General features: G+C 33.0%; 1 protein-coding gene across 1 annotated transcript; it reads right to left on the reverse strand.

The window, feature by feature from the left end:
- Nucleotides 1-1,197: 1,197 nt before the first annotated feature.
- Nucleotides 1,198-6,774, reverse strand: LOC105959816 (NADP-dependent malic enzyme, chloroplastic). The gene is made up of 20 exons (XM_012987229.2): nt 6,400-6,774; nt 5,851-6,161; nt 4,781-4,901; nt 4,601-4,675; nt 4,348-4,499; nt 4,139-4,244; nt 3,992-4,057; nt 3,728-3,823; nt 3,534-3,605; nt 3,362-3,445; nt 3,155-3,253; nt 2,960-3,007; nt 2,817-2,870; nt 2,636-2,734; nt 2,428-2,517; nt 2,237-2,314; nt 2,063-2,137; nt 1,877-1,967; nt 1,618-1,746; nt 1,198-1,471 (listed from the first exon to the last, which is right to left on the reverse strand). The coding sequence occupies exons 1-20, from the start codon at nt 6,427-6,429 to the stop codon at nt 1,383-1,385; spliced, it is 1,965 nt and encodes a 654-aa protein (XP_012842683.1). The 5' UTR covers nt 6,430-6,774; the 3' UTR covers nt 1,198-1,382.
- Nucleotides 6,775-14,000: the final 7,226 nt, after the last annotated feature.

Consider the following 14,000-nt stretch of genomic DNA (forward strand, 5'->3'; position numbering starts at 1 on the left):
GTATTTGTTTAGATTGGAAGTTTTATAAATAGTATATAATTGATGGGGTAGATTTGGTATAGTGAGTCAAATCTTGCTGGTTCAGCTAAATTTCTAAAAGAAATGAGCCTGAAGTTCAGTTCGGAGCTCCAAATAACCTTAAAAAACGATTTTATGAAGATTCTGAGATCGTATCAAAAAGATCCTGAGACTTGCGGGACACGTTTTAATAGGAATAAAAGAGAATCCCGTACGTGATTGATTCTGGAGACTCTGGCTGGATGCATAAATACTACTAAGAATAGCGTTCCTTAAGAATCATCGAACACACACATACAACCTTGATACACGTTTTATCTCGGCAATCATCTCCATAACCCTAATTACGGCGGAGACATTTTCTCCAATGGTCCAGAAGAGATTAGTTCGAAATGTAAATGATTGTTGTCTATTTCGAAATTATGATGATCACGACTTAAAGACTGGATAAGTCGTATTATTTTATGATTTAAAGAAGTAAATTGAGAGGTGAATTAGCGAATGTACTTGATGTCAAGTAAATGATCAATGTTACTGAAGGTAGATTTTCACGACGACTAATTTCTTTTTTAAATGTATAACTACTTTAATATTAGTCATTTAGAGAAATCAAGGAAATGGCGACGAAATTTTCGATAAAGCAATACTAATTTTTAGTTACATTGGCAAAAATAGGTGATGCGTTTAAAATATTTAAGTAATTATTTAGCATTAATTAATATCAAATTATACAAGTATATTGGGGTTTTTTTTTTTTACATTGTACTTGAAATCTGCATAATATTACATGTACGTATGGATAATCTTCAAGTCCTTTGAGAAAATTGAATTACATGCTATAGATTTTATTAAACTTTATTTGTATAAATTTGAATAATTAGATTGTGGATTGCAACATTACTTACATTTTTTTCTTTTTCTTAGTCCTTTTTACTTGTACCTATCGAAAATGGTGTTTTTCTATTTTTATGTTTGAATATATGTTATAAGTGGATCTTTTAAAAAATTAAATATATTTATCCACTATTCAATTAATAATAACGTATTTGTTCAATAACTTATAACGTTATAATAAATATTTAAATATTATTCTATCTTCTGTAAAATAATTATTATTTAAGGTTTTTGTGCTAAGAAAGCTATTAAATATATATTAATTATAAAGGGAAAAAAAGATACTTGATAGGACTAAATTTTACTGATACACCACACTTTCACCATTCTCATATTCCATTTCAAACACCTAATCCTAGTGTCTTTTAATTTATGCAATAATTCAAAAACAGGGCAATAATTCAGAAAATACGAGCGGGGGAGGGGGATTAACGAAAAAACGGCAATGTTTTATCGATTCTTCCACCTGTTTAACGATAGTTACGGTAGTTGGGGCTGTACATACAGCTCTCTGCGTACGCTACTAGGTTTTCCGGTTGAGGTAGACGAGTCGCCAAACCTAAAAAAATACACAAAAGAAATAAATTATTACAAGACAATTTTACTAGGTTAATAGCATTTAGGCACTGATTGGATCGAATATTTTGAAATGAGGAAAATATCAAAATTATTTTCACTCGTGAAAAAATGGGATGCTGATTTTACCTAGTTCGTATGCTTTAGCTGCCACCCTGGCGGCAATCTGGGCTGAAATATATCTGATGTTCGAAAACGGTGGATATATTAATCCTTTATCTAAGTTCTCTTGGCTAACCTGTTCAGCTAATGCTTCCGCTGTTTATTAAAAAAAAATGAGCACGAAAGAATTAGAATTTTATTATCATTATACCAAAATCCATAAATCGAGAAAAAAATAAAATATTTGTCGTTATTTTTCGATCATGCGTATATCTAGGTAACTTACAAGCTGCTAGAAGCATATCTTCGTGAACTCGAATTGCACCAGAAATTATCAAACCGAGACCAAATCCGGGAAAGATGTATGCATTGTTCGCCTACACCGATTAAATAAATAATTTTAATATAAGTCGGTGCAATAAAAATTTATATCAATTTTTTTTAGCAAAATGGATGTAATTAGAGTGAAAACCTGGCCCGATGCGTAAAATTTGCCGTTGTATTCGGCTGGGCTGAACGGGCTCCCACTAGCAAAAATGGCTCGGCCCTAAAATAACAAATTAAAAAAAAAAATCATAAAAATAGGAAAATAAATAAATAAAGAAAAATAAAATAAAAACGAGTTTTTTTTAGTGAAGATGGTCACCTCACTCCATGTGTAAGCTTCTTCGGCTGTACATTCGGACTGCGATGTTGGGTTGGAGAGGGCTAGAATAACAGGTTTCTGAAAGCCAATAAAAAAAATTAAAATATTACGATTTTCGAGTAAGATTTAAAATGCATATTTTCGTCGAGAACAATAAAAGATCGATTTTATTTTATATCAAATATTTGTACCTCGTTGAAAGATGACATTGCCTCGACCACTTCTTTCGTAAAGGTTCTTCCAGCTCCAGATGATCCGATTAATACTGTCGGTTTAATGGTCTGTCGAAGAAAGACAAAATTTAATAATTGTTTAATAATTTAATTGATTAAAATTAGCATTAAAAAATTATATATAGTAGGACGAAAAAAATGAGGAAAAGAGAGTGAGAGCTCAAACCTTGACAGCTTCTAACAAAGTTGTGACGGGTTCGTGTTCGTGGGCCCACGGCCTCTTGAAATGTTGAAGAGACTCGAAACGAGAATTAACAATCAAACCCTGAAATTAAAAAAATAATTTTTAGGTGTCTAATTTCATTAAAAGAAATAAAAAAATAAAGAAATGTAGAGAATTTCGATACCTTCGAGTCCACGAGCCAAATCTTCTTGCGAGCCTCTTCCACCGGGACACTTGTCTGTATACATTAAAAAAATAAAAATAAATAAACAAATAAATAAATTATAAATATAGAAATTATAAAAGTGCATACGAGCATTCATTAACCTGTTTTGAAATCTCGAGAGCTATGAGTTCTGCAATACCAGTTCCAGCCTGCATTAATAAACTTTGTTAACTAACATAATTTAAATTAGCATTCAAAATATTATTATTATTATTATTTTATTTAATTTAATAAAATTTGAAGCGTATTTAGAAAAATCGAAAAAAAAATATGAGATAAATAATGAAAAAATGCACCTCTCCAGCTCCGAGGAATAGGAAAGTATGTTCGGCTAAGGTGCCCCCGACTAAATTCAACGAAGCCATAAGTCCGGCAAGGACCACAGATGCAGTCCCCTAAATACACATTTAATATTAAATTAAAATGCCAGAATTTAAAAATAATAATTAAAAATATTATTATATAACATGCCTAAATACATTTCTAAAATAATATAATTTTACCTGAATATCATCGTTGAAAACGAGATGACTGGTTCCATACTTAGCAAGGAGATCAAAAGCATTGTGATTTGCGAAATCTTCAAACTGCAGAATTTTTCACACGAAAAATATTCTTAAGAATCATAAAATGAAAAAATAAATAAAAATAAACTTTTAACTGCTAATTACACACCTGGACGAGAACTTTTTCTCCGTAATTCTGCTTCACTGCAGACATAAACTCGTCCAGAAGCTCAGAATATTCCTGTTTGCGCATATAAATTCCGATTTAAGAATATATATATATATATATATATATATATATATATATATATATATATATAAAATTATATATATATACACAGGAAGTAAAGTGAGATTGTTAACCTGCCCGGTTGCCCTTCTTCTTCTAAGACCGATATAAAATTCGTCATTTAACAACTGCTCGTTATTTGTTCCCACATCAATCGTCACAGGCAAGCACTGAAATAAATAAATATAAAAAAAAATATCAACAATGGGAAAATCAGTACAAACGAAAAAAATGCCGTTATCTAGCAGTACAAACGAAATAAATCAGAACAAACGAAATAAATATATATATATATATATATATATATATATATATATATATATATTGAAAATACTTACAGCAGAAGGACGAATGCCACCAAGAGCTGAATACAACGAAAGCTTCCCCACGGGTATCCCCATTCCCTGATTATATTAAACGATTTACGAATTTATAAAAAAATCATACTTTATTTAAATTAAAAAATTTAAAAATCCTATTATTACCTGGCAGCCGAGATCTCCGAGTCCCAAAATCCTTTCACCGTCAGTCACCACGATAACTTGAATCTTCTTCTCCGGCCAATTCTTCAACACCTCGAGAATTCTTCCCCTGCAAATATATATACATACATTTTTTAGTATAAAAAAACATCACTTACAAACAAAAAGTCAAAATAGAATCTTCTAGAACCTTCCGAAAGGTCAACACATACTTTTCTTTGAGACTGATGAAGAGGCCTTGAGGTTGTCTGAAAATACTCCCGTACTTTTGGCACGCTTCCCCCACAGTCGGAGTGTAAACCACTGGAAGCAATTCCTCCACATTTTCGATCAGAAGCTTGTAGAACAATCTCTCGTTTCTCTCCTGAATATTATAATAATAATTAATTAATTAATTAATTAAGTAATTAAACATGACATTCTTGAATAAAATTATCGAATAAATTAAGTAGGTAATAATTTTACCTGAAGATCCATCATAGCCATGTACCGTTGAAGCGGTACTTGATACTGACGCATATTGTGCATCATTTTCTTAACCTGTCGCATTTTTTCGTTTTTATTTATTTTTTACGAGTGGAAAATGTTAGTATTATAAAAATCGTAAATTTATAAATAAAACGAGCAGTGTATTTAATTAATTACCTGGAGGGCTTGGCTGATAACGACGGGTGGGAGAAGACCTCGGAGAAAATGAGCATCCCTCTCTTTCTCTGTAAAGGCGAGGCCTTTGTTGTAGTGTGGGTCCCGCAATAACGGGTATCCACTGTAAAAAAAAACGAGAAATTAACGAAACCATTAGAGATGAAATAAAGCATTTCTATCTTCAAACGCATCACTCGTTTTTCATTTATACGTATATTAGTTTTTGTATTTTTTTTTCCAGAAAGCTACAACGATTCTCATCATCCATCTAGTAAAAGAGGAACTCAAAACGAGCTTTTAACGAAAGATTAAAAAGTAAATAAACTCGAGACATAATAAAAACACGATCAAGTTATTTGTTTATTATGGATAAATAAACATAGGAATCGTAGAAACCCCCTGGAAACCTCACCGAACACACACACATAGAGTTGGAATATTTTGGATTCTGGAACAATGTTTTTCTTTCCAAATTTCGAAAGTTCTGATTTTTTTCGAATTTAGAAAAGAAAAAAAATAGAATTGGAATACATATTCGATTCAGATTTTTTATCTGGTCTAATTACCAAACCCATTTCCAAAAATTCCGTTTTTTTCACGAAAATTACAATTATGATATCAATATTATTTTTTTATTTTATATTATAGATATAAAAAATGAAAATTCCGAATTCCGTCTATTCCGATCTGAAAATTCCTGATTTCGGAACAAGTTTTTCATTCCTGAAATCCCGATTTGCGATTTTATTTGGAAGAATTAATTTTTCAATTCTTGAAAGAATTAAAAATTTCTGAAAATACTATAATTCACATCCAATGCATTTCCACCCACCCACCACACACACACACACACACACACACACACACACACAGAAACATAGGAATCATCGAAATTTCCTAGAAGTCTCACCAAACACGCACACACACACAAAACACACACAAGCATAGGAATCATCGAAATTCCCCACAAACCTCACCAAACAAACACACACACTCACACACACACAAACACACACACACACACACACACACACAGAGGAAAAAATTATGAATGAAACAAGATTAGTCACCTAGCAACGGTGACAGTCCAAGGGGTGATGTACTGATCCTCGGTGGCGCTATCCTCGCCGTACACATCTTCCACGCCGCCGCCGACGGTGGATTTGGTGTCTTTCTCAATCACCGTTATCTGAGATGCCGACGACGATGACGTGGCATTCTCATTCATCTCCTTCAAAGTACTCTCCATCAAAACGCCGACGTTTCGATCCCCAGACCTCCCATTTGAACTCACTGAAGCCACCACCGTCGTGGGAGGAGCTGATATCTTCCTCTGCGCCGACTGCGTCAAGCTTTTCGACACCCCACACAGAGAATTATTCTGCACAAAATTAAATTAAAAAAAAATCAAAATCAAAATTAAATGTTGTAAATGATAAATAAAACTAATAAAAATCGGATCTTTTTTCATATGGGTGGCGTGTAATTTGAAGAACATCGTGTTAATCGCGGATTTTCTTGAAATGGGGATCAGAAGAGGAAAACAGACAAAATGTAAGAAATATAATTGGAAATTAAAAAATATAAAAAAAAATGATTTTTTTTTTTTAAAGAATTACCAGAAAGGTACTTCCGTTTAACGAAAACATGGTGTCGGAGAGAAGATTGAGACGGCGGCGGAGTGTTCGGTCTGAATGGTGTGCTTGAGTCCTTGAGACAATGCTAAGGTTGGAGATAAATGCGATCTCCTGCACTTTCTCTCTCTCTCTCTCTCTCTACACTTTCTCTCTCCTAATTGTTCTGTGAGTTTTTGATTTATAGCAGGGATTTTCTGAGTGTGCTTGCCCAAGATTTGTGCCTTTGTTCTCTTCTGTTTCTTGTTTTTCTCTCTCTAATTATATTTTTTCCTCCAAATTGAAATTGTAAATAATTAAATACACTTCTATGTAATACTCATTATTACTTTTTTTTTTAGAATACTGCAATATTATTTTTAAAGTCAAATTAAGGTGGCCCTGATGTATTATCAAATTACGAAAACCCCCCTTATGATTGGGTATTTTCAATCACCCCATCAACTATGTATTATTGTCTTACACGCCCATCCTTACGGTGACAAATTTACCTACTGAAAAAGGTGGTTTCTTGTAAGACAATACATAATTGAGGAGGTGATTGTAATTATTCAAACAGAAGGGAGTTTTTCGTAATTTAGGCTTACTTCAGGGGTGGGCGTAATTTGCACTTATTTGTTAAACATCAGAGTTTAGATGCTTCGTAATTAGCGTATTCGGAAAATTTTCTATTTTTTTCGGAAGTGGAAAATCCATTCCAATTTATTTCCAAGAAAAACATTCGAAAATTGGAGTTTCACAAAATTGAAATGATTTGTTCCAAAATCGAAAATATTCATATTTTTATTCACATATGATACATAATAGTATTGGTCGGAATTATTTTCGAAAATTATAGAATCATACATCGGAATCTTATATATATATTCAAAATATAATCCAAAAATGTTAAAAAAAATGAAAATCATTCTTCAAAAAAAGAAAATCGGATCATAATTGACGGAATTTTGAAATTTCGTTCCTACTTCCACATGACGGGATCATGTACTTTCCACGACTCTAGAATAATAACTATTCGAAAATCCTTTTTGGTATTCCATTATCTATAAATAGAAACATTATGTTGATTAATTATTAGGAAAATAATGAACATATTTTATAAAATTTATTCAAAATTATAAAATACATAAATAAAAGGGTTAAATACAAAAACACCCCTGTACTATGGACTTTGTATCATTTACCCCCCCCCCCCCTGTACTACACATAAATACAAAAACCCCCATGCTATTATATTTTTTCCAAAATATGACGAAAATACACCTGCTAAACCTATAAATATAAGGGTTTGTTTGAGCCATTTTCCACTATATTTTTTAACATTTTCGGTTAATTTTACTTGGGAATTTTTTATTTTTTTTTCCTTCAAAACATTTAATTACTTAGATTTTTTTTTTAAATTTTCTGAATAAAAACCTTTTATTTTTGTCATTTTGAATTTCTTCTTATTTTTCTTAAATGTCTTCCGGTAGTTCAAATTCTCAACAATAATAGGATTGTAAAGATGTTTGTAATCTTAGGATGTTTGAACTACCGGAAGACATTTAAGAAAAAAAAATGAAGAAACTCAAAATGATAAAAATAAAAGGTTTTATTTAGAAAAAAAATGTAAGCAATTAGATGTTTTGATATATATATATATATATATATATATATATATATATATATATATATATATATATATATATATATATATATATATATATATATATATATATATATATATATATATATGCTTGAGTAGGGGTATTTTCGTTATATTTTGGAAAAAAATGCAATGTGAGGGGGGTTTTTGTATTTATGTGTAGTACAGGGGGTAAATGATACAAAGTCCATAGTACAGGGGTGTTTTTGTATTTAACCCTAAATAAAATAAAGAAGCATGTAATGCCATTTTCTAGCAAGTAGGACCATAAATTGGAGAAGAAAAAAAAAATGGACCACAAAAAATAGAACAATGCTGCAACTTGCATGGGCCTCACGTGGTAGGGGCTGAATTTTCATTATATATTTTAAAAGTAAAAGGTAAATCTTAATTTTCAAAAAGTAAGAAATAAATAAATAAAATAAAATAAAATAAAAATGGGTAAATTACAACCACACTCCTGATGTATGGTCAAATTACGAAAATTCCCCTCTTGTTTGAGTAATTTACAACCACCCCCTTCAACTTTAAATCTTCTTACGTCCCCTTGCGATTTCAAATTTAGTGGAATCTTCTTACACGTCCACCGTTGCGTTGCTTAATTTAACTTTTTAAATGCTATTTTGATAATTTAAACTTCACTACTAATCATTTTAATATTATGTAATTATTGTATCAATATTTATATTTTATATTTTTCTTCCTTTTTGCAATGTTATCTTGTGCATCGTAACCAATTTTTTTTTATTTTTCTTGATTAATTTATTTTTTATTGAAATGGTAAGGGAAAAAAACATGGGGTGGAGGAGAGGATGCTGACAAGGATGTGCATCATCAGCATAATCGCCAATTTACGAATATGCCATTTCTAATATTCATCCTTAATAATTAATTTGTAGGGTCTCACTTTAATTTGTCTTGAAATATTCATCATTTTTTGTCTACATTGATCTTTGCTTCATCACTTTCTCCAACAACAATGGTGAATTGAAATGGTAATATTTCAATAATAATAATATATATTGATTGAATATAAGGAGAAAAAAAAATAGATGTTGAAATTAAAAAATAAACCCTCATGAATTTAGATATATTTTAAATGAATGGTTTGACTTTAAAAAAATACTTTTACATTGATATTGTATTATTATTATTATTATTATTATTATTATTATATGCTGTATATTTTATAATATTTTTAATAAATTAGTTAAATATGTGTAGAAAATATATTTTTGACAGGTGTTAATTAATAAATAATAAATAGTACATTTGGCATCCACCTACTGCATTAACATCATAAAAACATTGTAGGATCCGCCCTACTTCACAGGTGTTTTTTTCATGGGAAATAAAAAAACAAATTTAAAAAAAGTTATATTTTATTATATTTGTTGGATTATTATTTTCCGAAATTACATCAATTTTGAGTTGACTATTGACTTGAGCGTCGAATTCTCTACATGGTCACTTCCAGTGGTGAAAATCGTAATGAAATTTTTTCGAATTCCAACCGTTGATTTAATCATACTCATCTGATTTTCTGACTTACATATAGTGCCCATAAACTCTATACCCCATTCGATTTCAATTCAAGAAAAAGAAATCAAAAACGAATTTTCTAAAAAATGTGTTTTTTAAATATTAATAATTCCAAACTTCTCTATGCTAGATTATCTAGTGAGCAATATAAATACATATAATTTTTTAGATATGTTATTGAGTTTGTATTTTTTAATGTATCTTTAAACTTTAAAGCTCCACAATTCCCATAATTAAATCAAAACAGGTGAACTAAAAAAAAATAGGTTGGTATTTCGGTGGTTTATTGGTAATTACAGGGGTAGTTGAAATTAGGTCACCTTATTTTGGAATTTGGATATATTAAATAAACAATGTAGTTTTATTATATGTTATATCTACACATGTAGATGTGAATAAATTAAATAGTTGTTTACATATATTCGTGTATGGTTAAATCTTACTCAGTATGCTTGATTGAATGACAAAATTCCATTTTTTGTTATTTATATTTTTCACGAATTTTCTCGTACGACGGTCAAGTCAGTTCGATATTATAGAAGAACTCTGATATGCCTAATTGGGCCAACCCAATGGACTTACAATTTATTTATCTATTGGGCCACGAGCCCAATATTGAAGACTAATATCACCGAGGCCCAATCACCTTCAAATAAGGTTTGAGCCCAACGATCTCATCTAAGGTATAAGTAACGATATAATTCATTTGCTAAAGGGAAGCCCTATTACCTAAATAATACGAGGAGTCACATTCTCTCAATTATATCTACTATCCGCACGTCTGACTTGAGCATCGGAGGGGTTTCCGCCGGATCAACCCCCGGCCTAGTTCACGTGTTCTATGATCGCAGGTATCTCAAGGTCATCAAGCTCGTGAGTCAGTGATCCACTCTGCTCTTCCAGCTCATCCTACTTCAACTATCTAAGGTGATCTAACTTTAGCATCATCATTTTGGCGCCGTCTGTGGGAAGGCAGACATAATCACGTAGCGCGCATGATGGCCTTGAGACATTTGCTCAGGGGGAGTGTGACTGCTAACGACCTCCCACCTTGTGGAGGCTCTGGCTTGCAACTTCCTCCTCCTCGTGCTCGGGATCCACCACGAGACCTGCCTCGGAGGTCCCACTAGATCCTCAACAGGATTCACTTCTTCCCGCCCCTCAATCGGTACAGACAACCGAGGAGGCCCTTCAACGCTCGCCAAGGGTTATCGACTCCCTGGGGGCTTACCTCTGCCCCCAAAATATTTCGTTTGCCAAGGGTTATCGACTCCCTGGGAGTCATCCCAAGGGTACGTGATCGCCTCATCCTAAGTTGGGGGTTATCCCACCCCAAGGTTGGGTATCTCACCCCAAAGGTACGTGATCGCCTCATCCTAAGTTGGGAGTTATCCCACCCAAAGGTTGGGCATCTCATCCCAAGGGTTCGTGATCGTCTCATCCTAAGTTGGGGTTATCCCAATCCAAGGTTGGGCATCTCATCCCAAGGGTACGTGATCGCCTCATCCTAAGTTGGGGGTTATCCCATCCCAAGGTTGGGCATCTCATCCCAAGGGTACGTGATCGTCTCATCCTAAGTTGGGGGTTATCCTACCACAGATTGGGCATCTCATCCCAATGGTTGAACATCACCCTTACTTTTCAAACCCAGCGCGTGTTCACATCCCACATCTCCATCCGGATTTACATCACTCTCGGATCCCTCTGATTCTTCACTATCACTCCTAAAATCTACAAATTGGGATCTAAGACGTCTTCTACTAGTACCCACATCATCAATAATATTGGTAATTCCATTATTCGATGCCAAATTATGATCCGGAGAAGAAACAAGTTGACGCTCCGCGAAAACGGGCGAAAAATGGCCAATAACGCGCCCCGACATCGACTCGAGAGTGGGGGGCTTAATGATATGCCTAATTGGACCAACCCAATGGACTTACAATTTATTTACCTACTGGGCCACGAGCCCAATATTGAAGACTAATATCACCGATGCCTAATCACCTTCAAATAATGTTTGGGCCCAACGATCTCATCTAAGGTATAAGTAACGATATAATTCATTTGCTAAAGGGAAGCCCTATTATCTAAATAATACGAGGAGTCACATTCTCTCAATTATTTCTACTATCCGCACGTCTGACTTGAGCGTCGGAGGGGTTTCCGCCGGATCAACCCCCCGCCTAGTTCACGTGTTCTATGATCGCAGGTATCTCAAGGTCATCAAGCTCGTGAGTCAGTGATCCACTCTGCTCTTCCAGCTCATCCTACTTCAACTATCTAAAGTGATCTAACTTTATCATCATCAAACTCATAATAAATTTAAAAGTGCTGATTGAAAATTATAAACTGCATACTTTAGTTATAAAAAGTTATGAATATTTTATAGGTAAATATAATATTTCTTATTGAACTTTTTTTAACATAAAAAAAAAAAAGTTTAAAGATTGTATTTTTCAATTTTGTCTGCATCGAAGCTTGACTTTTTAGTTGGTGGCTATGGAGAAACCGCGTCGTCGACTCGCTGCATCCAGCAAATTGCCACGTCATCTCTTTGTGATGCCACCCACATCTCCTTTTTTAATTATAATTTGAATTAAGTGTGAAGAAAATTCAAAAAATTCATTATAATAATTATTTTGTAATTGTACTTGCATACATACATACAGTCATACATGTGCATTTTTCTATTACAATTTTGTTTTTTATTTAAATTAGAATTTAAGTTCTTTTTAATCGGTTTATTTGCAGTTAATATTAATTTGTTCAATTGTCTTTTATGATTTAGAATAAATAGAATTTGGGCATACATTTTTATTTTATTTTATTATTTTTTTGGGAGGATAAGCTCGCCAAGATAATGACAAGTCACTTGTCCATTGTATATCTATTTCAATAGAAGTACTTTTAGTTGAAACAAGTAATCCACCCCGATGATAAGTTGATAGAAGATTCTAGGATCAAATCATGGCAGCTGCAGTGTGGGAATTTCAACTCCAATTATGATTAGTTATTTATGGGCATCAGGTCCGGGTCCGCTACATTAACATGCCGTTGAGTCACCATAATTTACATTCCTCTATCAAATACTTGTCGGGTCAAGGGATGTGGGCCAGAGGGCGAGAAATTTCACCTTTTGATACAAGTAATCCACCCCAACAATTATTTTCAACTTGTCCGGTAAAATTTCAAATTATTTAACATAGTGAATTTAAAATTTGATATCTATATTGAGTTATCTAAATAACTTCTTTTTCAAATGCAAATCATTTCATTAATGCATACACCATGTGGGGTCTGATATATTATATATACTACATCGGTTTCGGTTTCGATTTCGACTTCGAGTCGATTTTGAATATTATGTAATTTTACAACAATAGTCATACACACATTTGAATACATGTTGAAAGTGATAAAATATTTATACAAATGGTAGAGAAGATGACACGTCATCTGCCACAAGAAGATGGGGGAGCTTTTGTATGATATGACCTCTCATATGGAAACGATAGAGACACGTTTTTCTCTCCTGTGCCCATACATATATATAGCCCCGGCCCGGATAAGGTTTCATTTCACGCATCTGGTCCCATCATGAATATTCATATTCTTTCTTAATTCGGGCCGGGCCGGGCCGGGCCGAAATAATGTGGAGCCTAAAGAATCTTTTACAGTATCATATAATTTGTCACCTTTGATTGCATACAGTCATACATACATATATAACATGTTAATTAGTGTGAAATATGTATAAACTCTAGTGTATGGTACAAGTTCGATCATGCTGCCATTTCATGTTGATGGGGCTCAGTTAAGCGATCGTGGACCGAACACTATCCGATGGGCCTAATGGTGAGAGAATAATTGGGCATAAACTAAAAAAATGGGCCAAAATGAAGATATTGGTCCAAGACTCCAATCACCTCCGAGGTAACGTTAAATTACAATTAAATCCATCATGTTTGGATAATTACAACTACCTGTCTCAACTAACAGTCTTCTTACTCGTTTACCCTTGCGGTGTCAAATTTAGTTGAATCTTCTAGATATGTGGAATATTCTCTAGTTTGTACCTGTTTTACCCCCATTCGAGCTCCACATTTTGAAACAAAATGATCATAAGTGTTTCTTGGCTTTTTTACATCTGATTGTGGTGCATAAAAAACTGCGTTTTTGCACAAAACGAGTACAAACTAGATAACACTCTACGGAATGTAGAAGATTCCGTTGATTTTGACACCATAAAGGGTAGACGTGTAAGAAAATTCATAGTTAGGGTGCTTGTAATTACCCAAACATGATGTAGTTTTTTCGCAATTTAACCTTACATGGGGGGTTGGCCACAATTTACCCAAAAGTAAAACGAAAATATTAAAAATAATAAATATGCATA

Source organism: Erythranthe guttata, chromosome 4 (genome assembly GCF_056151865.1).
Source record: "Erythranthe guttata isolate IM_541 chromosome 4, IM_541, whole genome shotgun sequence".
NCBI classification, from domain to species: domain Eukaryota; kingdom Viridiplantae; phylum Streptophyta; class Magnoliopsida; order Lamiales; family Phrymaceae; genus Erythranthe; species Erythranthe guttata.

Bases quoted from the DNA above. Each gene is read 5' to 3' on its own strand.
- LOC105959816 (XM_012987229.2), bottom strand. From the start codon at position 6,429: ATGTTTTCGTTAAACGGAAGTACCTTTCTG. The intron at 6,162-6,399 runs GTAATTCTTTAA...AATTTTGTGCAG, and splicing joins TAAACGGAAGTACCTTTCTG to AATAATTCTCTGTGTGGGGT. The intron at 2,735-2,816 runs GTATCGAAATTC...TTTTAATTTCAG, and splicing joins TTTGGCTCGTGGACTCGAAG to GGTTTGATTGTTAATTCTCG.